Genomic DNA, 22,662 nt, shown 5'->3' on the forward strand with positions numbered 1-22,662 from the left:
GCTGGTGCAGGGAGCTTTATTGGCCGGGCCGGGCCCGGGGGCCGCGCTCACTGGGTGTAGAGGCTGGCGGCGAAGACGATGTCCCTCTTGATGAGGCTGGAGGCCTGCTCCATCTTGGCGTAGAGCGTGGGCTCGCCGATGATGCGGGCCGCATTGCGCACGTCCCGGCAGGTCTCCTCCAGCCGCTGGATGCAGCGCACCACGATCCCCTCCTGCGTCTCCGTCAGCCGGGCCAGCTCGGCGAAGGGCTGCGGGACAGGGACGGGGCTGGGGCTGGGGCTGGTGGGAGCTGGCTCGCCCACGTGGCGTGGGGCACCGCCGCGCCTGGCCCCCCGAGAGGCACCAGCCTCTCCCAGCCGGGGGCAGGGACTGGGGCAGGTTCTGTCCCCTCTAGGGGCACCAGGGAACGGGGCAGGGCCCGGCTGGCTTGGGGGCAGGTTCTGTGCCCTCTAGGGGGACCGGCTCCTCCCCGTCTCAGGGCGCAGGGAATGGGGCAGGGTATGGAGGGGGGCAGGGCCCGGCTGGCTTGGGGGCAGGGAATGGGGCAGGTTCTGTCCCCGCCAGGGGCACCGGGGAACGGGGCAGGGCCCGGCCGACCCTCCCGCACTCACCATGCCACGGGCCCACTCGTACACCACCTCCACCAGGCCGAAGTTGTACTGCGCCACGAAGTCCTCCACCGACTCGCGCAGGCCGCAGTCCCGCTGCAGCAGGGCGACGCGCTCGGCCACCGCCCGGATCCGCTCCATGCCCTGCGGGGGAGCCGGCCGTGAGGGGCCCGGGCCTGGAGTCCTGCCCCACCCCCCCGCCGCCCCCCATCGCCTCGCCCACCTGGCGCAGCACGCTGGGCAGCTGGGGCTCGCTGGGGCCCTTGCCCTGGCACACCAGGCAGCTGAGCAGGGCCACGCTCTCCTCCGGCCGCAGCTCCGTCAGCAGGTTGTCGAACACCAGCTCCGTCAGCAGCAGCTCGTGGTTGCTGATCTCGCAGGCCACGCGCCCGGCCAGCTGCACCGCGCCCCCGGCGTCCACGTAGCCCAGCGCCCGCAGCACCTGGCACGGGGGAGCGGGGCAGCTGCAGGGGCCTCCCGCCAGCACGGCTCAGCCCCACCCCCTGCTGGTACTCTGGGGGGCAGGGCTCACCTGAACCTGCTGCTGGTATTCGGAGGGGGGGGCAGGGCTCATCTCGACCTGCTGCTGGTACTCGGAGGGGGCGGGGGGGGCCAGGGCTCACCTCGACCCGCTGCTGGTGCTCGGGCTGGGGGGCATGCGAGGAGGGCAGGGTGGGGATGGGGGATGGGGGCTGGGGCTCACCTCGACCCGCTGCTGGTGCTCTGGGGCTGGGGGGCAGGCGGGGGGGCTGGTGCTCACCTCAACCCGCTGCTGGTACTCTGGGGGGCAGGGCTCACCTCGACCCGCTGCTGGTAGTCGGGGGAACGGGGGCAGGGCTCATCTCGACCCGCTGCTGGTACTCGGGCTGGGGGGCAGGCGGGGAGCGCAGGGTGGGGATGGGGGCTGGGGCTCACCTCGACCCGCTGCTGGTGCTCTGGGGCTGGGGGGCAGACAGGGGGACTGGGGCTCACCTCGACCCGCTGCTGGTACTCGGGCTGGGGGGCAGGCGGGGAGGGCAGGGTGGGGATGGGGGCTGGGGCTCACCTCGACCCGCTGCTGGTGCTCTGGGGCTGGGGGGCAGACAGGGGGACTGGGGCTCACCTCGACCCGCTGCTGGTACTCCGGCAGCAGCAGCAGGGATTGGTCCGATAGCAGGAACCGTCTGTGCTCCAGCTCCACCCGCAGCCGCAGCCGCTCGGCCAGTCGCAGGTACTGGGGGGAGACGGGGGTCAGAGGGGCCCTGATGCCCCCCCGCGCCGGCCCTGCCCCGCCCCGCCCCACGGCGCTGGCGCTCACCTGGGGGGCGAAGCGGGGGCTGTGCACACACTGGAAGCTGGGCAGCATCTCCTCCAGGCGCCGCAGCCGCACGACAGCCTCCACCACCTCCAGCTCCTTCAGCTGCAGCGCGCCCACCGGGTCCAGGCGGGGCAGCCCCCTGGCGCCCCCCTCCGCCAGCCGCAGCAGCTCCTGCGCCGCCTGCACGGCCGAGGGCCCGGGGGGGTCGTGCCTGCAACGGCGCCAGCCCGCAGGCGCTAGCCCCGGGGGTGGCGCTGGCCTGGCCCCCCCCGAGGCATGGCCGAGCCCCCCCACCTGTCCCCCCGAGCCACAGCCTGGCTCCCCCACCAGTCCCTGACCCATGGCCGAGTTCCTCACCGGCCCCCCGAGCCACGGCCTGGCTCCCCCACCTGTCCCTGACCCATGGCCGAGGTCCTCACCGGCCCCCCGAGCCACAGCCTGGCTCCCCCACCAGTCCCTGACCCATGGCCGAGTTCCTCACCAGCCCCCCGAGCCACGGCCTGGCTCCCCCACCTGTCCCTGACCCATGGCCGAGGTCCTCACTGGCCCCCCCGAGCCATGGCTGAGCCCCCACTTTGCCCCGACCGACGCGTGAGGTCCCCCACCAGGCAGGAGAGCCCCTGGCCCCCGCTTTCACCAGACGCCCCCACTACCCCCCACCCCCCCCACCCGCACCTGAACCGCGGCATCTGCCGCTTCCGGACATCCTCCAGGATGCGCTCGGCATTGACCCGCAGTGTCCGGCCCGTCAGCACCGCGATGTCGCACGGCCCCAGCTGCTCCACCACGTGACCGCAGGGCCCTGCCCGGAGAGTGGGGCATGTGGGCCGGGGCCCGAATCCCTGCTGAAACTGGCAGCCTCTGCCCCTTCCCAGAGCCGGGGAGAACCCAGCCTGTCTCAGCGCTCCTCCCCGCCAGCTCCAAGCACCAGCCCCCACTGCCCCCCAGCGCCGGGGAGAACCCAGGAGTCCTGGCTCCCAGCCCCTGCTCTAACCACCAGCCCCCACTGCCCCCCAGCGCCGGGGAGAACCCAGGAGTCCTGGCTCCCAGTCCCTGCTCTACCCACCAGCCCCCACTGCCCCCCAGCGCCGGGGAGAACCCAGGAGTCCTGGCTCCCAGCCCCTGCTCTAACCACCAGCCCCCACTGCCCCCCAGTGCCAGGGAGAACCCAGGAGTCCTGGCTCTCAGCCCCCACTCCCCCACCAGTGCCAGGGAGAAAACGGCTGCTCGCCCTGGGTTACCTTCAGGCAGGAAGAGCTTGTTGAGCAGCAGGTCGTCGGGGAAGGGCACCTCTGGGCTGGGGCTGCCCCTGTCTGTGTGCCCACCCGGGGTCCCCTCCTCGGGGGCCTTCTCGCAAAGCACCAGGGTGGTGAAGGTCCGGTTGGCTGCGTCGGGGGAGACCTGGCGGGGGAGCCGGGCTGGTTACCCAGGGGAGATGCGGCCCCTCTGGGGTGGGGCACTGAGGGAACAGCTGAGTAGAACGCTGTGGGGGAGGAGGATGCGGAGCACCCCCTGCGCTTCTCACCTGTAGGATCACCCCCAGGGCATTGCGGTGCACCGGGGTCTGGACGATCACCACGCGGCCGGGCGCCAGAGCCTTCAGTCCGCTGGCCGACTCCGCCACCCGCCGCTGCGGGGAAAGGAGGGGACTGGTCTGCCCCGGCTCGGCCCCCGCGCCCTCTTCCCGCCGCTGCCAGCCCGGTCCGCCCCAGCTCGGCCCTCCCGCCCTCTTCCCGCCGCTGCCAGCCCGGTCCGCCCCGGCTCAGCCCCCGCGCCCTCTTCCCGCCGCTGCCAGCCCGGTCCGCCCCGGCTCAGCCCCCGCGCCCTCTTCCCGCCGCTGCCAGCCCGGTCCGCCCCGGCTCGGCCCTCCCGCCCTCTTCCCGCCGCTGCCAGCCCGGTCCGCCCCGGCTCCGCCCTCCCGCCCTCTTCCCGCCGCTGCCAGCCCGGTCCGCCCCGGCTCAGCCCTCCCGCCCTCTTCCCGCCGCTGCCAGCCCGGTCCGCCCCAGCCAGCCCGCTCTGCCCACAACAGCCAGGGAAAGTTGCTGCCCCACCCCGGGGCCAGGCTCTGCCCCTACCTGAATGAGACGACGTGTTTCCTGCAGGTCCTGCACGGCCTGGCAGTACTCGGGCAGGTCACTGAGCTGCCCCCCCGTGTCCACCTCCTCCATGGCGGCCAGCCGGCGGCTGAGCTGGGCGATGGCCAGCTCGTGGGCCTGCGGGGAGGGTGGGGGGGTCAGCGGCCGCTCACTCCTGGCCCCTCTCCCGGCCCGGCCCCCCACCGGCCCGGCCCCCCGACCTGGCTGTCCTTGCGGCTGTGGAACTCGCAGAAGCTGCGTTTCATCATGTCCTCCACGCGCAGAGCCTCCACCCGCAGCAGGTTCAGGATCATGGTGTACGTCAGGCGGAACTGGGACTGCAGCTGCGTCGGCCTCCCCTGCGGGCGGGAGGGAGCGGGGCTGGGGCTGGGGCAGGGGACCCACCGCCCGCACGGGGACCCCTGCGCAGCAATGGGGATCCCAAGGCACATGACCTGCGCCCACCCCTGCAGACCGTCCGCCCGCCCCTGCACACCCAGGGGAGGCCCAGCTCCCCCCGCCCCCAACACTCCACAGGGCGCCCCAGCATTCCCCGGCTCAGCCCCCTGGCACCCCAGCTCAGCCCCCCACCTCCACAGGGCGCCCCAGCATCCCTCGGCTCAGCCCCCCGGCGCCCCGGCTCAGCCCCCCACCTCCACAGGGCGCCCCAGCATTCCCCAGCTCAGCCCCCCGGCACCCCCCCCGCCTCCACAGGGCGCCCCAGCATTCCCCAGCTCAGCCCCCCGGCGCCCCCCCGCCTCCAGAGGACGCCCGAGCATCCCCCAGCTCCCCGCCGCCTCCACAGGACCGCCCAGCATCCCCTAGCTCAGCCCCAACACCCCAGCTCCCCCCCCGCCTCCATAGGGCGCCCCAGTATCCCCCAGCTCAGCCCCGACACCCCAGCTCCCCCCCCCCCGCCTCCACAGGATGCCCCAGCATCCCCCAGCTCAGCCCCACCTCCAGAGGATGCCCCAGTATCCCCCAGCTCAGCCCCGACACCCCAGCTCCCCCCCGCCCCGCCTCCACAGGACACCCCAGCATCCCCCAGCTCCCCCCCCCCCGCCTCCAGAGGATGCCCCAGCATCCCCCAAGCTCAGCCCCGACACCCCAGCTCCCCCCCCGCCTCCACAGGGCGCCCCAGTATCCCCCAGCTCAGCACCCCAGGGGCAGCTCACCAGCATCATGCGGTGCAGGTCGGCCATCTCGGGCACCTGGGTCTTGCAGAGCACAATGACCATCCCGGTGGTGTCCAGCCCCCGGCGCCCGGCCCGGCCTGCCATCTGGATGTACTCGCCTGCAGGGGGCAGGGAGCCTCAGTGCCCCACGGCCCCGCCCCGAGGGCCCCCGCCCCGCAGTCCCGCCCCCACATCACCGAGGGCCCCTGCCCCACAGCAGCACCCCAAGGGCCGCCCCCCCCAGCACTCGCCTGGCAGCAGGTCACGGAAGCCGGTGCCGTCGTGCTTGCGGATGGAGTCGAAAACCACGGTGCGGGCCGGCATGTTCACCCCCATGGCAAAGGTCTCCGTGGCAAACAGGATCTGAACCCCACAGAACAAATGGGGCCTCTGACCCCACCCTCCAGCCAAAGCCCCGCCCCGGCCAAAGCCCCACCCCTCTGACCCCTCCCTCCAACCAAAGCCCCACCCCTGGCCAAAGCCCCACCCCTCTGACCCCGCCCTCTGGCCAAAGCCCCGCCCTTCTGCCCCCACCCTCCAACCAAAGCCCCACCCCTGGCCAAAGCCCCACCCCTCTGACCCCGCCCTCCAGCCAAAGCCCCGCCCTTCTGCCCCCACCCTCCAACCAAAGCCCCACCCCTGGCCAAAGCCCCACCCCTCTGACCCCGCCCTCCAGCCAAAGCCCCGCCCTTCTGCCCCCACCCTCCAGCCAAAGCCCCACCCAGGCCAAAGCCCCACCCCTCTGACCCCGCCCTCCAGCCAAAGCCCCGCCCTTCTGCCCCCACCCTCCAACCAAAGCCCCACCCCTGGCCAAAGCCCCACCCCTCTGACCCCGCCCTCCAGCCAAAGCCCCGCCCTTCTGCCCCCACCCTCCAGCCAAAGCCCCACCCAGGCCAAAGCCCCACCCCTCTGACCCCGCCCTCCGGCCAATGGCTGCCTCTTTACCCCAGCTGCAGGCCCAGCCCCGCCCCTCTCACCTTGACCAGCCCCTTGCTGAAGAGCATTTCCACCACCTCCTTGAGGATGGGCAGGATGCCGCTGTGGTGCACCCCGATGCCGCGCTTCAGCAGCTCCACCATGTGCAGCACCTGGACCCGCCCCGGGGGAGGTTACAGCCAGCGGCCCCCCGCCCCCCCACTTCCTGTCCGCCCCGCCCTGCCCCCCCCAGCTCCCAGGTCAAAGGGCGCGCGCCCCCCACCAAGCTGGGGACCCCACTTCCTGTGGAGTCCTGCCAAGCGCCCCAGCGGGGGCTCCGCCCAGCCCCATGCTGCGGGGGGGGGGGGGGGGGGCGGGACTTCCTGCCTGGCTGCCTTTGATTCTCTCTCAGTGCACTGGGCCAAAAGTATGTGATGTCACTTCCTGTCGGACAACCTCTGACCTTTATAAGGCTTGGGTAAACCCCCCCCCGTTACCTGGGGAGGCCGGGACTTCCTGTCCCCCGGCAGGCAACTGGGGCTCTGTGTGGCTGTTGAAGCCCCAGGGGTGGGACTTCCTGTCCCTGTGCCCTTAAACTCCCCACATCTATTTCCTGTCTCATGGCAGCTGAGCCGGCCAATGGGCTGGGCCCTGGAGCTGCCTTGTCCTTGGGTGGGCGTCCCATCCGCCATGGAGCTCAGCCAACCCCGCCCCCTGCCCCACCCTGCTGAGCCCCGCCCCCACCAATCCAAGCCCCGCCCCTCGCCCCGCCCCCACCAATCCAAGCCCCGCCCCTCGCCCCGCCCCGCCCCGCGGGCACGACCTGGGGCAGCTGGCGGTCGGAGCCCTTGAGGCGGGAGATGCACTTCTGGAAGAAGACGTGCACCTCGCTCTTCTCGGCGCTGCTGGTCAGGTCCACGGTGGTGAGGGCGGCGGCGTTGTCGTCGCACCGGGCGCGGGAGAAGGTGAAGGCCACGACCGGCAGCTGGTCCCGCTTCCGCAGCGTGTCGATGAGCGACAGCCACACCCCCTTCTCCTGGGCGGGGCGGCAGGTCAGGGCCCGACCCCCATCTCCCGCCCCCCCCAGACCCCCATCTCCCGCCCCAGCACTGACCTGGCCCGGCCCGGCCCCCGCCTGCGTGGGCTGCTTGGCCCCGAAGGTCTGGGCGTGTTTGCTGGTTCGCTCCTTCTTGGCCTCCACCGCCGCGTAGTACCTGGGGGAGACGTGGCGGGTGAGGGCGGGCGGTGCAGGGGTGGGCGGGGGGGCGGCGTGGGACTCACCCCTTGGAGAGGAAGCCGCCGCGGGCGTCCACCAGCAGGAAGAGCTCGTGCTGGGACTTGTGGCTGGTGCCCGTGTACAGGTGGTGCTCCAGGGGCACCGGGCGCCGGGCCGTGCTGATCACGTACAGCTGCTTCCGCTTGATCCGCCTGCCGGGGGGGAGGGGTCAGCGCTCGCGGTGCTGCCCGCCCCCCCCGGGCCAGCCACGCTTCCGCCTCCCCCACCCCGCCCCCCACCGGCCCTGCCCAACTCAGGGTCGCTGGGGTCCCCCCACCCCCTCCACTGCCCGAGACAGCCCCTCCCGGCCCGTCGGAGCCCCCCCACCCCCTCCGCCCCACTCACCCCACCCAGGCGGCGAACTCCAGCGTGTTGGGCACGGTGGCGCTCAGCAGAATGATGTTCACGTGCTCCGGCAGCATGATCAGCACCTCCTCCCACACCACCCCGCGCTGGGGGAAGAGGAGTCAGCCACGGCCCGCCCCATGGCCTGCCCCACGGCCCGCCCCGCGCTGGGGGAGAGGAGTCAGCCACGGCCTGCCCCACGGCCTGCCCCGCTCCGCACCACCCCGCGCTGGGGGAGAGGAGTCAGCCACGGCCCGCCCCACAGCCTGCCCCACGGCCCGCCCCGCCCCGCACCACCCCGTGCTGGGGGAGAGGAGTCAGCCATGGCCCGCCCCGCCCCGCCCCGCACCACCCCGTGCTGGGGGAGGGGAGTCAGCCACAACCTGCCCCACACCACCCCACGGCCTCCCCCGCACAACCCCACGCTGGGTGAGAGAAGTCAGCCACGGCCTGCCCCACGGCCCCCCTCCTCCCAGACCACCCCACGCTGGGGAGATATGAGGGTCAGCCACAGCCCACCCTATGGCCTCTCCTCCCTGCTGCACACGAGAGTCTGGTCAGGACAGACACCCCGGCCCTCACCTCGGCGTCGTTGACGTAATGAACCTCGTCAAAGATCACCCACTCCAGGTCCCGGATCACGTCCGAACCATTGTACAGCATCGACCTGCCCCAGAGAGCCAGACGGCTGGACCCAGCGCCTGGGCCGGTCCCCACAGGCCTGCCGGCCCAGCCTGACCCCTGCCCCCCACCGGTGCCCCCCCCCAGCCCCGCCAGTGCCCCCCCTGCCCCGCAGACCCCGCCCCCGCCCGCGCCCAGCCCTGCCGGTGCCCTCCCAGCCCCTCACCGCAGGATCTCAGTGGTCATGATGAGGCAGGAGGCATCGGGGTGCAGCTGGACGTCCCCCGTGAGCAGCCCCACGTCCCCAAAGGTGTTCCTGAAGTCTCGGAACTTCTGGTTGGACAGAGCCTTGATGGGGGAGGTGTAGATGGTCCTGGGGGGGAGGCGAGGGGGGAGGAGGGTGAGCGGTGGGGATCCAGCGGGGGGTGGGGGGAGGGGGGGACGGGGCCTCACCTGGTCATGTGCTTCTGGGCCAGGGCAATGGCGTACTCGGCTACCACCGTCTTGCCGGCCGAGGTGTGCGCGGCTACGAAGAGCGAGTCGCGGCGCTCCAGGTGCAGGATGGCCTGTTTCTGGAACACGTCCAGCTCGAAGGGCCACTGCGGGGATGGGGGGGTCAGGGGGCTCCCAGCGTGCGCCGGGGCAGCCCCCCCCCACCCCCACCAGTGCCCCACGGCTCCTGGCGTGTGCTGGGGCAGCCCCCCCACCCAGTGCCCCCGCGCCGGACTCACCCGGAAGGCCGGGTCAGGAATGCGTTTGTAGAAGTCGTCCACGGGTGAGGAGATATCCACAGGAATCGCCCACTGCTCCTGGGGGGGCTCGGGGGGCACGGGCTGGGCGGGCGGAGGGGGCTCAGAGGCCACATCCTGCGGGGCAGAGGTGCTAGTTACGGGCTTCCCCCCTCGGCTCCCAGGACCTCAGAGCTCCCTCCCCGCCAGCCCCCCTTCCTATCCGCACCGTCGCCCCCCAGAGCTCCCCTCTTCCTATCCACACCCCTCGCGCTTCCCACAGCCCCCCAACTCCCCACCTTGAGCACCAGCTCCTCCAGGCTGTCTGCCCTCTGCAGGGCAGGGGTGGGGGCCGGGGGCCTCTCCTTCTCCTGCCCCTTTGTCTTCTTCTTCTTCTCCTGCTCTTCGTCGCTGGAGTCGCCGAGCTGGAAGGAGTCCAGCGCCCCCAGCAGCCCGCCCAGGGGCAGCCGTCCCGATGGGCCCTGCAGGGCCGCCCCTGCGGAGCAAACGCCGAGGTGGGGGTGCCCCAGGCGCTGGCCCTGCCTTGGGGACAGGGGGCCCAACACCGGCGGGCGCCGCGTCCCTTCCCACAGGACTGGGCACCCCGAGGCACCGGACTCCGCCGGGCCCTCCCCCGCCCCCCCGTCCCAGCTGGTCCCTCCCCAGGGGCAGCTCCTACCTTGCGCTTTGAACTCCACCCCCTTCTTCCAGCCCGGGGGCACCGTCAGCAGCTCTGCGAAGCAGCCAAGGGAAAGCGGCAAAATTTCACCAGGGGAGGCAAGAGTGGGGCAGGGAATGGGGCAGGGCCTGGCCCCTCTGGGGCACCGGCTCCCCCCAGCCCCAGGACGCTGGTTGAGGGTAAGGGGGAATGAGGTGGCTGGGCTGGGCTGTGGGCGCCCCAGGACGCCGAGGTCTCACGTACCTTTCTCGAAGTCGACCTCCTCTTCCAGCTGCTCTCTGGTGCCGATCTGCTCTAAGCTGGGCTCGTCCATCCCACCTGGGGAGCCAGAGGGAGGCTGAGCCCCAGCAGTCCCTGGGGCAGGGGGTGGAGCTGTTTGTGGGGGGGGCACCTACCTGGCCAGAAGGGGTAGTTGGTGCTGCTGCCCCGCAGGGCCTGGGCAGGGGGCCCCGGCGCGCGCTGGAAGGAGAGCGAGTTCTTGGCCGACAGCCCCACGTTGTCCAGCAGCGCCTGGCAGGGCAGGGGAGCGGGCAGGGTCAGAGGCAGGCCGGGGCCAAGCCCTCAGTGCGGTGAAGCATCACCCCCCCGCCCCCAGCACAGGGAGCACAGGAGCCAGGGAGACGAGGCCCCAGGCGTGGGAACGCCTGGCAGCGCTGTCGCAGGGCCTGGCGCCACGGACACGCTCCGCATCGGTACCTCTCCCGGCTCCTTTCCTCTGGTCCAGCCCCAACTTGCTAGCCCTGAATCCGTCTGTCCGTCTACCCTACCCCCTCCGGATCCTCCTCTCTAACCCACTTCCCAGCTCTGCCCCCCCGCTGCCCTCGTCTGAGCCCTTCCCTGGCCAAGAGCTCGTTTGCTGGAACGCAGCAGCCGCAGCTGCACGCGCTTGTCAAGATGGGGCCGTGCCCTGTGTGTTGGGGTTCAGCAGTCCCCAAGCTCTGCCCCGGTCTGTAGGCAGGAGTGACTCTCACCCAGCAGGTAGAACAGGAGGTTTATGAGGCGGCAGAGCCCAGCTCAGCACAGAGGGGTCAGTGCAGCCAGCAGAGACAGTCATTGCAACCCGTCCTGGGGAGAGGAGCCCGAGGGGGGCCCCTCTGGGGTGTAGCTTCCCCCCTCGCCAGGCTGGCGCCTTCCAGCTCCCTCTTCCCCAGCTTCTAACTGCCCCTCCGATTCCAACCCAGCTCGGCTCCTCCCTGCTCTGTGCTCAGGGCAGAGTTGTTGTGATGGAGCGGGGGGCGGGGGTGCGTGTGTGAGCCAGGCTGGATGTGGGAGACAAGCAGCAGCTCCCTGTGGCTAAGGATGACCCTGGAGCTACAACTAGCAGGTAACACCTCTGCCCTGAACAAAGAGGAGGGAGGAGCCGAGCTGGGTTTGAATCGGGGGCGGCAGTTAGAGGCTGGGGGAAGAGGAGCTGGAAGGCGCCAGCCTGAGGAGGGGGAAAGCTGCACCCCAGAGGGGCCCCCCTCGGGCTCCTCCCCCCAGGACGGGTTGGAAGGACTGTCTCTGGCTGCTGCACTGACGCTTCTGTGAGAAACTGGGCATCTGTTGCCTAATAAACCTCCTGTTGTACCTGCTGAGTGAGAGTCTCTCCTGCCAGCGGACGGGGTGCAGTGCAGGGGGACACCTGAACCCCATCACAGTTGTTACCTGCCAGCCCAGGTACAGCCCAGGGGTCATCCTTAGCCCTGGGAGCTGCTCTGCTCGTCTCACACATCCACCCTGAGTCTCACACATCTTCTCTGCCCCACCCCTGAATTCAGACAGAGACCAGAAAACCTTTCCTGTTCTGTTCTCTGTTAGCGCTGCCCACCGCTCTGCTTTCCCTATTCCCAGCCCTCCCCTTGCTCCTCTGACGCCGGCTGCGCGTGGAGCGGCCGTGTTCGGAGAACGCTGCCCAGCGACTCCTCCAGCAGACAGAACACAAGGATTTGATGGCGCCCTGCGAACGCCCGTCTCTCTGTCAGGCGACGCGGCCTCCTGCAAACACGCACACGCCTGTCGGAGCGGCCTCGCAGGCTCTCGGGTTTGACCGCGTTTCACCCGCGAGCGCAGTTACAGCAGGTACAGCACCGTACGTTCGCAAGCTCGGCTGTCGCCGGAAGAGCTCACACGCCCGTGTCTGTAACAGGGACGCTGACTAACGCTGCCTTTTGCTGGGCAAGTACCGGTTCTGCAACCGAGCGCAAACCAGGTGCTGCAGCCCCTGCGTTCTAGCCGCTGAGGGGAACCAGCCCCTCGGAAAAGGCGGGAAACATCCCGAGGGGTTGTAGCTGCTAATTGCTTAACGACGCGATTCGTTTCTGAATCACGCGACTGCCCGAGTCTCCAGGTTCCCGGCCCTCTCCGCTGGAGTGCGGCTGCCAGGGTGGAACCCCGGCGTCCGGGCGTGCTCACCTCTCTGAAGCCCAGGATCTGCCCCGTGGTGGGGTCCCGCTCCGTCTGCAGCGTGGAGTGCACAGGGGTGGCGTCCACCTCCAGCAGCGACCACACGGCCTTCTCCCGGGGCCAGCCCCTGATGGGGGGCAGGGGAAAATCCAGCAACAGCCTCACCCCGATGCGACCCCCACATCCCAGGCATTAGTTGGGTCTGGGCACTGATGTCCCAGGGCTGCCGGGGGCAAGGGGAAGCTGGGGTGCCAGGCCTGGGCTGCTCACCTGTGGGCCCTCTCAAAGTGGTGGATGGGCAGCCACTCGGGGCTGGCCAGGAAGCGCTGCTCCAGCTCGGAGGCCAGGTCCATGGCGAAGGGGGGCAGGCCGTGGGGCAGCTGGAAAGGCAGGAGGGAGACGTGAAGTTGGGGGGGGGGACGCCGCCAGGCAGGCCAGGCCCTGGCCAGTGATGGGGGGCGGTGGGCTCACCGTGCAGAGAGGCAGCGTGTCCCCACCGGGCCCCTCGGGGCGGGTGAGGAGCTCAAAGCGCCCAGCGCAGCCCACTTCCAGCAGGGACAGCGGCAGCTCCAGGGGCCCCCGGGGGGGCAGCACTGGGGGGGGGGGGCAGCACGGGGGTCAGACTCCGCAAAGACACCCCCCCATAGCCTGATGTCCCGAACCCCCCCCACCGTCTGCCCTGTGCCCCTTGCCCTGCCCCACCCCCACTGCCCCTCCCCCCTCGCTGCTCTGCCCCACCCCCACACCCCTTCCATGCCCCACTCCCCCCTCGCTGCCCTGGCCCACCCCACTCCCCCCTGCGCTACCCCACTTCCACTCCCCCCCCCGCCCCGCCCCGCCCGACCCCAGCTGCTCTGCCCCTCCCCCACTGTCCCACCCTGCCACCCCTCCCCCACCCATTCTCTCCATCGCGGCTCCGCTGCCGCCCCCTGCCCCGGAAGCGCTCGACGAGAGCTGCGGGGCGGAAGCCGGAGGAGGTGGAGGAAGAGGGCTGCGGGGCGGAAGTGACGCGTCCGTGCTGCGGCCAATGGTGGGGAGCGGGGAGACGGGCGGAAGTGACGTCCACCACAGCCCCACCCGCGGGGTCGCTGTATCAACCCTCCGCCCCGGGCGCGCGCCCCGCTATGCAAATGAGGGCGGCGCTCGGCCAATAGGCGGCGGCGACGCGGGAGGAGGCTGCGGAACGCGCCAGCCTGGGGGCGGGGCCGGGAAGTGCGTCTGAGGCCGCCGCGGGGGCCGCCGGGAGCACAAGGGGCGGGCGGGCCGGCCGCGCCCGTTGCATTGTGGGAGTTTCCGTGGGGGGGCGGGACTTCCGGGGGCGGGCCTCTGCCTAGCACCGGCCTCAGGCTCCCCGCGCCCCCCGGACCGGACCGGACCGGACGGGACGATGCTGGCGCTGCCGCCCGGCCTCAGCGAGGAGGAGGAGGCGCTGCAGAAGAAGTTCGCCAAGCTCAAGAAGAAGGTGGGGGCGGGGCCTGGGGCGTGAAGGGGGCGGGGCTGGACGGGGCGGGGGCGGGGGCGGGGCCCGGGCCCGGAGGTGAAGGCGGGGCGGGGCGGGGCTGGGTGGGGGCGGGGCCCTCAGTGAAGGGGGCGGGGCTGGGTGCGGGCGGGGCCCGGAGGTGAAGGGGGCGGGGCTGGGTGGGGGCGGGGCATGGGGGAAAGTGGCTGGGTGAGGGCGGGGCCCGGAGAGAAGGGGCGGGGCGGGGCGGGGCATAGGGGGGAGGGGCCCGGGTGAAGGGGGCGGGGGGGCGGGACACGCCCCTGACGGGCAGCTCCGGTCTCGCCCCCCAGAAAAAGGCGCTGCTGGCGCTGAAGAAGCAGCAGAGCTCCACCAGCGCAGCCACCCAGGGCGGCATCAAACGCTGTGAGCCCGGACGCCTGGGTCCCCCACTCGTGGTGGGGGGGGGAGGAGCTGGGGGCAGAGCAGTGTTGGGGGGCCGGGAGCCAGGACTCCTGGGTTCTCCCCGGCGCTGGGAGGGCAGTGGGGGCTGGTGGTTAGAGCAGGGGGCTGGGAGCCAGGACTCCTGGGTTCTCTCCCCAGCGCAGGAAGGGCAGTGGGGGCTGGTGGTTAGAGCAGGGGCCGGGAGCCAGGACTCCTGGGTTCTCTCCCCAGCGCAGGAAGGGCAGTGGGGGCTGGTGGTTAGAACAGGGGGCTGGGAGCCAGGACTCCTGGGTTCTCCCCGGCGCTGAGAGGGCAGTGGGGGCTGGTGGTTAGAGCAGGGGCCGGGAGCCAGGACTCCTGGGTTCTCTCCCCAGCGCAGGAAGGGCAGTGGGGGCTGGTGGTTAGAACAGGGGGCTGGGAGCCAGGACTCCTGGGTTCTCTCCCCGGCGCTGAGAGGGCAGTGGGGGCTGGTGGTTAGAGCAGGGGCCGGGAGCCAGGACTCCTGGGTTCTCTCCCCAGCGCAGGAAGGGCAGTGGGGGCTGGTGGTTAGAACAGGGGGCTGGGAGCCAGGACTCCTGGGTTCTCCCCGGCGCTGGGAGGGCAGTGGCTATGGTGTGGAGTTCGGGGAGCAGACGCCTGGGTACTAGCCTCCCGCTTTCCCAGCCATCTCAGACCAGCCGGTTGTGGACACGGCCACAGCGACAGAGCAGGCCAAGATGCTGGTGAAGACGGGAGCCATCAGCGCCATCAAGGCAGAGAACAAGAACTCCGGCTTCAAGCGCTCACGGACGCTGGAGGGGAAGCTGAAGGTCTGTGGGGAAGTAATGGGGGCGCTGTGGGGTTCAGACCTCCCCAGAGCCTGCCTGACTCTTTGCGTACTTCTAGGACCCTGAGAAGGGACCAGCCCCCACCTTCCAGCCCTTCCAGCGCAGCATGTCGGCCGACGATGACAGCCAGGAGGTACCTGGGTTTGCGGAGAGGGGGCTGGGATCAGGACTCCTGGGTTGTCCCCAGCGCTGGGAGGGCAGTGGGGGCTGGTGGTTAGAGCAGGGGCTGAGAGCCAGGACTCCTGGGTTCTCTTCCCAACTCTGGGAAGACAGTGTGGGCTGGTGGCACAGAGGAGGGTGGGGCACTGGGGACCAGGACTCTTGGGTTCTCCCCAGCTCAGGGCTCAGCATTGTGAACAGCTGGGCCAGGGGGCGAGGGCAGTCCCAGGCCCACACCCCGTGGGGTGTTGGGATGTGCAATGTGCTTGTATGCCGGGGGTTCCCAGCCCACCTTGGGGACCTGACCTGTGTGCTCGGGGGGGTGACCTGCTTTTTTCTCTGCTGCAGTCCCGGCGTCCCCAGAGGAAATCTCTCTACGAGAGGTGAGTGCACCCCCAGGCCCTCCCCCCAAAAGCCCCAGCCCTGTGCAGAGTGAAAGGAGTCCTGTCCCCCGGGGCCCTGAGAAACACTGCGCATTCTGGGCACCTGAATCTCCCCGGGCAGTGGCCGTAGCGCTCAGCTTCCAGGGAACCCTGGCCCCAGCCCCAGCCCCCCTCTAAGCACGAGGCCCCGTTCCCGGCCCCAAGCACACCCACGACGCTGGACCCCGCAACAGCCCTGACCCAGTGCGCGCCCCCACCCCTTGCAGCTTCGTGAGCTCCAGCGAGCGCCTGCGGGACCCTGACAAGGAGGCCGAGGACGAGCGGGACGCGGAGCGGGAGTCGGAGCGCGAGGGGCTGCATGGCTTCGAGTGGGACTACGACCGCGAGCACAGCCGGGAGCGGAGCCGCGAGAGGGACCGTGAGCGGGACAGCAGCTTCCGCCGTATGACGCCACAGCGGCCTGGGCCTGGATTGCGGCCCCACGGCTGGGAGGGCAGTGGGGGTTGGTGGTTAGAGCAATGGGGGGCGCCGGGAGCCAGGACTCCTGGGTTCTCCCCAGCTCTGGGAGGGCAGTGGGTCTGGCGGTTAGAGCAGGGAGCCAGGGCTCCTGGGTTCTCTCCCAGCGCTGGGAGGGCAGTGGGGGCTGGTGGTTAGAGCAGGGGCTGGGAGCCAGGACTCCTGGGCTCTCACTGGCACTGGGAGGGCAGTGGGGGCTGGTGGTTAGAGCAGGGGACTGGGAGCCAGGACTCCTGGGTCCTCACCGGCGCTGGGAGGGCAGTGGGGGCTGGTGGTTAGAGCAGGGGGTTGGGAGCCAGGACTCCTGGGTCCTCACCGGCGCTGGGAGGGCAGTGGGGGCTGGTGGTAAGGGCAGGGGCCGGGAGCCAGGACTCCTGGGTTCTCCTGGTTCTACGCAGGGAGGGGCTGTGGGCGCTCCTGAGGATGCAGGACTCCCTGCGGCTCTGACCCCAGCTGACCCCTACAGGGTCCGACTCGTTCCCAGACCGGCGGGCCCCGCGCAAGGGGAACACAGTGTACGTGTACGGCACGGACATGACCCAGAGCCTGCTGCGCAACGCCTTCTCGCCCTTCGGCGCCATCATCGACCTCTCCATGGACAGCCCTCGCAAGTGAGTGCCGCCGGGGCGGGGCGGGGCGGGGCCGGGGGGGGCCTGGCTCCCCGACTCCCTTCCCACCACTCCTCCTCTTCCCCCAGCTGCGCCTTCGTCACCTACGAGAAGATGGAGTCAGCGGATCAGGCCATCGCTGAGGTAGGGCCCCCACCGCCCGGCACTGACGGGGGCTGGCTCTGGGGTGGGGCGGGGCAGGGGCTGTGAGATGGGACCCCTGGCCCGGCACTGACGGGGGGCTGGCTCTGGGGCAGGGCGGGGCGGGGGCTGTCAGGCGGGGACCCCTCACCTGGCGCTGACGGGGGGCTGGCTCTGGGGCAGGGGCTGTCAGGCGGGGACCGCTGGCTCTGGGGCGGGGCGGGGCAGGGGCTGTGAGATGGGACCCCTGGCCCGGCGCTGACGGGGGGCTGGCTCTGGGGCAGGTGCCGGTGTAGCAGCAGACGTGTAGGGCTGGGTGCTGAGCAGGCTGTACAAGGAGGCCACGTGGGGTCCCCAGGGGGGCCGGGACCCAGCCCTGGGGTCTGACGCCGCCTTTCTCCCCAGCTCAACGGGGCGGTGGTGGAGGACGTGCAGCTGAAAGTCAGCATCGCCCGCAAGCAGCCCATGCTGGACGCGGCCACCGGCAAATCCGTCTGGGGCTCGCTGGGTGAGGGCCGCCCTCGGACGCCTGGGTTCTCTTTGCTGGGGTTGGGGGTGGGGCACAGGATGCCTGGGTTCCCCCTGGCTCAGGGAAGGCAGGAGTTGGGGTGGGGGGCAAGACGCCTGGTTCCCCCGGCTCGGTGAAGGTAGGGTGAGGGGTAGAACGCCTGGGTTCCCCCCCCAACTCAAGGCAGGCAGGTGGGAGCTCACGGCAGCTCTGGGCGGGGGGGGGCAGTTCCCCAGCCAGCACTGATCCCCTTTTTCCGCAGCCGTGAAGAACAGCACCAAGGGGTCCCACCGGGACAAGCGCTCGCAGGTGGTGTACAACGAGGATCTCTTCTGAGCCTGCGCCCCAATAAACGGCTGAGCTTGTGCCCCCCCAGCCGGCCTGGGTGTGTCCCCCCCCGTGTCCCCCGGCACCTCTGTCATCCCCCAGCCGGCCTGGGCGTGTGCCCCCCACCCCCTCGTGTCCCCCCGGCACCTCTGTCACCCCCCCCCCAGCCGGCCTGGGCGTGTGCCCCCCACCCCCCCGTGTCCCCCGGCACCTCTGTCACCCCCCCCCCAGCCGGCCTGGGCGTGTGCCCGTCCCCCCCCGTGTCCCCCGGCACCTCTGTCACCCCCCAGCCGGCCTGGGCGTGTGCCCGTCCCCCCCCGTGTCCCCCGGCACCTCTGTCACCCCCCAGCCGGCCTGGGCGTGTGCCCCCCACCCCCTCGTGTCCCCCGGCACCTCTGTCACCCCCCAGCCGGCCTGGGCGTGTGCCCCCCACCCCCTCATGTCCCCCCGGCACCTCTGTCACCCCCCCCCAGCTGGCCTGGGCGTGTGCCCCCCACCCCCTCATGTCCCCCCGGCACCTCTGTCACCCCCCCCCCCCAGCCGGCCTGGGCGTGTGTCCCCCCCCGTGTCCCCCGGCACCTCTGTCACCCCCCAGCCGGCCTGGGCGTGTGCCCCCCACCCCCTCATGTCCCCCCGGCACCTCTGTCACCCCCCGAGCCGGCCTGGGCGTGTGCCCCCCATCCCCTCATGTCCCCCCGGCACCTCTGTCACCCCCCGAGCCGGCCTGGGCGTGTGCCCCCCACCCCCTCGTGTCCCCCCGGCACCTCTGTCACCCCCCCCCAGCCGGCCTGGGCGTGTGTCCCCCCCCGTGTCCCCCGGCACCTCTGTCACCCCCCAGCCGGCCTGGGCGTGTGCCCCCCACCCCCACGTGTCCCCCCGGCACCTCTGTCACCCCCCAGCCGGCCTGGGCGTGTGCCCCCCACCCCCTCATGTCCCCCCGGCACCTCTGTCACCCCCCCCCAGCCGGCCTGGGCGTGTGCCCCCCACCCCCTCGTGTCCCCCGGCACCTCTGTCACCCCCCAGCCGGCCTGGGCGTGTGCCCCCCACCCCCTCATGTCCCCCCGGCACCTCTGTCACCCCCCCCCAGCTGGCCTGGGCGTGTGCCCCCCACCCCCTCATGTCCCCCCGGCACCTTTATCACCCCCCAGCCAGCCTGGGCGAGTGTGTGTGTCCCCCGGCACCTCTATCACCCCCCAGCCAGCCTGGGCGAGTGTCCCCCCGTCTGTCCCCCCAGCACCTCCTATAACCCCCTGAGCCGACCTGGGCGAGTGTGTGTGTGTCCCCACCGTGTCCCCCCTGGCACCTCTATAACCCCTGAGCCGGCCTGGGCGTGTGTCCCCCCCTGCCACCCCCTTGCGCCGCCCCCAGCAAGGAGCCGAGTGTCCGTCTGGGGCAGGGCCCGGCTGGTTTATTGACAGCAGTGGGGGGCGCAGGGGGCAGCCCCCCTACATGAAGCCCAGCTCCTCCTTGGCCAGCTCCTTCCGCAGCCAGGGCAGCACGGTGAAGAGGTTGAGGTGGAAGTCGCGGGCGTAGGGCGGCGACTGCTGCTGGGGGTCCTTGCACACGTCCACCACGCCCCAGCTGATCACCCCCACCTGCCAGTGAGGGGCCGGTCAGCCACAGCCAGTGCCCCCACCCGCGCACGGCCACAGCCAGCGCACCTCACCCCCAGGCCGCTCAGGCCCACCCCAGCTGATCACCCCCACCTGCCAGTGAGGGGCTGGTCAGCCACGGCCAGTGCCCCCACCCGCCCAGGGCCATGGCCAGTGCCCCCCCTCCCCCTGGGCCGGTCAGACATGCCCCAGCTGATCACCCCCACCTGCAGGTGAGGGGCTGGTCAGCCACAGCCAGCGCCCCCCACGGCCTGACTCCACCCTCAGGGCAGGGCGCCCACAGCCAGCGGCCCCCCACTCACCCCAAGGCAGTTTGCCCATGGCCAACACCCCCCATGGCCTGACCCCCCCCCCCACAGGGCAGGGCAGCCAGGCCCATGGCCAGTGCCCCCACCAGGGGGCAGGTCCGGCTGGCGGAGGGGAAATGGCAGTGGGGCAGGGCCTGGGGGTCGCTCACCTGGAAGTAGCGTTTGCCCTTGTGGATGATGAGGGGCCCCCCGGAGTCACCTGGGGAGGAGGAAAGGGGTTAGGGGAGCTGTGCTGCCGGGGGGGGCGAGGGGACCCCCAGGGCTGCTGAGGAGGGTGTGGGTTGTGGGGTTCTCACTGGGGGGGACCAGCCTGAGGGGGGACTGAACGGGGTGTTGGACGGTAGGCAGGGGGACTGAAGGGGATGTCGGGGGACTGCCCAAGGGGAGGACCAAAGAGGGCGATGGGGGGGACCGGGGGGAGAGACCAGGAGCAGCCTGAGGGGGGGGACCGGGGGGCCGCACTCACCCTTGCAGGTGTTGGGGTCCACCACGGGGTCGATGCCGCCGCTGCAGAAGAACCGGGGCGTCACCACCTGGCTCACGTCCGTCACGTTAACATAGATGAGGGCTTTCTTGGCGTCCGCCTCGCAGGCCGATTTCTGGGGGCAGAGGGTGGCTGAGCACTGGGGGCCGCCCCCCACAGCCCCTGCCCTCAGCCCCAGGGGCACCCAGTAGAGCCACCTGGCCGGGCCCCCCCCCATGCCCTCAGCCCCAGGGCCCCCCAGCAGAGCTCCCCAGCCCCAGGGGCGTCCCCCCTCCCTCAGCCCGAGGGCACCTAACAGAGCTGCCTGGCCCCAGGCCCCCCTCCCCCCAGCCCCGGGGCCCCCCAGCAGAGCCGCCCAGCCAGGGGCCCCCCCCCGGCTGTATGGGGCTTGGCTGGTGGGGGCAGGGTGGTGCCCGGACGCCAGGGTCCCTCACCTTGGGGCCGTTCTTGATGTGCACCTCTTTGCGCTCCAGCACCTTCCGCCTCTGCCTGTCCACCTTCTCGTGCACGAAGAGGGCCGGGACCTCGCCCGCCGGCAGCAGCAGCCGCTCTGCGGGGAGACGCGGGGTCAGGGGCCGGGGCGCCCGCGGGGCCTGGGGGCGGCGGGGAGCGGCTCTTACCGTGGTGCTGGCAGCTGGTCTCGGGGTGGGGTTTGCGCAGGGCGCGGGTGGCCCCCTCGGTGCAGGGCAGGCAGATGGGGCTGGGGGAAGAAGGCCGCAGTCAGCGGGGGGGGGGGTTGAGGGTTATGGGGGGCCCCAGAGGATCAGGGCTGCAGGAGACCACATTCACCGGATGCTGTTGCCAGAGCACAACAGGGTTGGGGGGCTCCAGGGGCATTGGGGCACCAGGGGGGTTGGGGGGTCTGGGGGGCTCCGCTCATGGGGACGTATAAGAGAAGGGGGTGGGGGTCTTGGGGGTTCCAGGGGGCCCCAGGCAGTTAGGAGTTCTGGGGAGTTGGGGGAGTTAGGGGTTTTTGGGAGGGCCCTGCTCACTGGGAGGTGTCAGAGAAGGGGAGTTGGGGGGCCGGGGCGTTGGGGGCATTGGGGCACCCTGCTCACTGGGAGGTGTCAGAGAAGGGGCGTTGGGGGTTTTTGGGGGGGCCCGGGGATTGGGGATCCGGGGCCCCACTCACCGCACAGTGGGGGAGAAGGGGACGGGTTTCTTCAGTTTCACCAGCGCCACGTCGTAGTCATAGAATTCCGGGATCCCCTTGTCCCGCAACGCCCCGATGTGGTACTGGGGGTGGCTCCGTAGCTCCTCCACCTTGTTAACCAGCTGCGGCCCTGCGAGGACCCAGGCGGCCGGAGCTACAGCAGCGCCCCCAGCCCGGGGGACCCAGGCGTCCGGCCCAGCGCCCCCGGCCCCTCCCCCAGCCCGGGGACCCAGGCGTCCGGCTCACCCACGTCCACGGAGATCCACTGTGCCTCGTCGTTGATGTCGAAGCAGTGGGCGGCCGTGAGCACGTAGTAGGGGGAGATCAGCGACCCCTTGCAGATCTCCTGCCCCTTCCCGGGGCGCTGCGGGGGGCGGGGGGGCATTACCCCTCTGCGCAGCCCAGATCCCCTCCCTCCGCCCCCTCTCCAGCCTCTGCCTGGGGCGCTGAGGGGGTTACCCCACCTGCCCCCACCCCCCACTTCCAGCCCCTTCCCGGGGCGCTGCGGGGCGGGTCACCCCAGCTGCCCCCCGGCTCCCCGCCCGCCCCCACTCACAGCGATCTTGATGGCCACGTGCCAGGGGTGCTTCTGCTGGTCCGAGCCTCCTGGTAGTCATAGCCCAGGCACACATGCTCAGCACCTCGCTCTCGTCTGGGGGGAGAGAGGGGTCAGGAGCCGGCAGGCTGGGCCCCGGGGGGTGGAGGGAGGGAGGGAGAGCTGAGGGGGGGGCCTGGAGAATGGGAGGGCTGGAGGGCCAGGGAGTCCTGGGGGATGAGGCGCTCGGGGGGATAGGGCAGTTCCTGGGAGGGTACGGGGCTCCCAGGGTGTCCTTCGGGATGGTGGTCCTAGGGGGCTTCTGAGGGGGTCCTGGGGGATCCCAGGGGGATGGTGGCCCTAGGGGGGGGTCCTGGGGGATGGAGGCCCTAGGGGGAGTCCTGGGGGGATCCCAGGGGGGGTGGGGGCCTGGGGGATGGGGTCACTGGGGGGTCCCGGGGGGCCCTGGGGGATGGGGTCACTGGGGGGTCCCGGGAGGGGTTGGGGCCCTGGGGGTTCCGGGGGGTGGGGGCCCTGGGGGGGGTCCCGGGGGTACCAATCATCTCCTGGAAGGTCTTGCGCAGGTCCTGGATGTTCTGCATGTGGAAAACGTGTTTCTCGTTGCTCTTGTGCGTGGCCAGCGCGTTCAGGTTCTGCAGGTTCACCAGGGCCCCGATCCCGAACACGTAGATATCTGGCGGGAGCGGCGGGGTGAGCTGGGCGCAGTCGGGCCGCCCCTCCCTCCGGCCCAGCCCCCCGCCTCGGCGCTCACCCAGGTAGTCCTCGCGGCCGCGGTTGATGCTCAGCAGCTCCCGGATCTGCGCCACCACCGGCTCGGGGGAGCCCCCCATGTTGGTGTTCCCTGCGGACAGGTGGGGGGCTCAGCGGGGCTGGGAGGAGATGGGGGTGCGGGGGCCATGGGGCGCCCGGGGGGGGCCACCAGCAGAGCCAAGCACCAGCAGCGCTGGCTGGAGATGAGGGGCACAGGAGGGGTTGGGATGTGGGGGTCTCGGGGCTCCATGGGGATGTTGGGGGCCTGGGGGTGTGATGGGGTTCAGGGGTCCCCCTGCACTGCACCCCGGCCGCTGGCAGGAGTGACTCTCACTCAGCAGGT

General features: G+C 71.6%; 3 protein-coding genes across 4 annotated transcripts in view; 1 reads left to right on the forward strand and 2 right to left on the reverse strand.

Moving 5' to 3' along the window:
- Positions 1 to 8: 8 nt before the first annotated feature.
- SKIC2 (SKI2 subunit of superkiller complex) lies at positions 9 to 13,202 on the reverse strand. The gene is made up of 29 exons (XM_075017615.1): positions 13,001 to 13,202; positions 12,576 to 12,697; positions 12,375 to 12,484; positions 12,114 to 12,231; positions 10,115 to 10,229; positions 9,963 to 10,037; positions 9,720 to 9,773; positions 9,340 to 9,536; positions 9,044 to 9,178; positions 8,766 to 8,911; positions 8,539 to 8,685; positions 8,274 to 8,358; positions 7,692 to 7,798; positions 7,352 to 7,498; positions 7,185 to 7,284; positions 6,894 to 7,106; positions 6,133 to 6,243; positions 5,407 to 5,518; positions 5,156 to 5,274; positions 4,202 to 4,339; positions 3,981 to 4,118; positions 3,431 to 3,535; positions 3,147 to 3,306; positions 2,581 to 2,707; positions 1,906 to 2,116; positions 1,711 to 1,821; positions 832 to 1,050; positions 612 to 752; positions 9 to 248 (listed from the first exon to the last, which is right to left on the reverse strand). The coding sequence occupies exons 1-29, from the start codon at positions 13,011 to 13,013 to the stop codon at positions 48 to 50; spliced, it is 3,777 nt and encodes a 1,258-aa protein (XP_074873716.1). The 5' UTR covers positions 13,014 to 13,202; the 3' UTR covers positions 9 to 47.
- A 201-nt stretch (positions 13,203 to 13,403) lies between these two features.
- On the forward strand, positions 13,404 to 17,495 carry NELFE (negative elongation factor complex member E). Of its 2 annotated transcripts, none has more exons than XM_075017677.1 (10): positions 13,404 to 13,566; positions 13,896 to 13,968; positions 14,650 to 14,795; positions 14,872 to 14,946; positions 15,321 to 15,355; positions 15,622 to 15,773; positions 16,338 to 16,482; positions 16,569 to 16,623; positions 17,026 to 17,128; positions 17,391 to 17,495. In XM_075017677.1, the coding sequence occupies exons 1-10, from the start codon at positions 13,492 to 13,494 to the stop codon at positions 17,462 to 17,464; spliced, it is 933 nt and encodes a 310-aa protein (XP_074873778.1). In that variant the 5' UTR covers positions 13,404 to 13,491; the 3' UTR covers positions 17,465 to 17,495. The 2 variants fall into 2 exon arrangements, with proteins under 2 accessions (XP_074873778.1, XP_074873777.1); XM_075017676.1 differs by having other exon boundaries at positions 13,405 to 13,566; positions 15,622 to 15,797.
- Positions 17,496 to 18,837: 1,342 nt separating this feature from the next.
- The window catches only part of LOC142024699 (transmembrane protease serine 9-like), a 28,083-nt gene continuing 24,258 nt past the window's right edge, over positions 18,838 to 22,662 (reverse strand). The window contains 11 exon segments of the mRNA XM_075016852.1: positions 18,838 to 19,050; positions 19,526 to 19,575; positions 19,843 to 19,975; positions 20,295 to 20,410; positions 20,481 to 20,560; positions 20,993 to 21,143; positions 21,260 to 21,377; positions 21,570 to 21,621; positions 21,623 to 21,665; positions 22,105 to 22,242; positions 22,321 to 22,428. Of these exon segments, the coding sequence (XP_074872953.1) occupies positions 18,901 to 19,050; positions 19,526 to 19,575; positions 19,843 to 19,975; positions 20,295 to 20,410; positions 20,481 to 20,560; positions 20,993 to 21,143; positions 21,260 to 21,377; positions 21,570 to 21,621; positions 21,623 to 21,665; positions 22,105 to 22,242; positions 22,321 to 22,428 (1,139 nt within the window). The 3' untranslated portion in view covers positions 18,838 to 18,900.

Source organism: Carettochelys insculpta, chromosome 22, assembly GCF_033958435.1.
Source record: "Carettochelys insculpta isolate YL-2023 chromosome 22, ASM3395843v1, whole genome shotgun sequence".
NCBI classification, from domain to species: Eukaryota; Metazoa; Chordata; order Testudines; family Carettochelyidae; genus Carettochelys; species Carettochelys insculpta.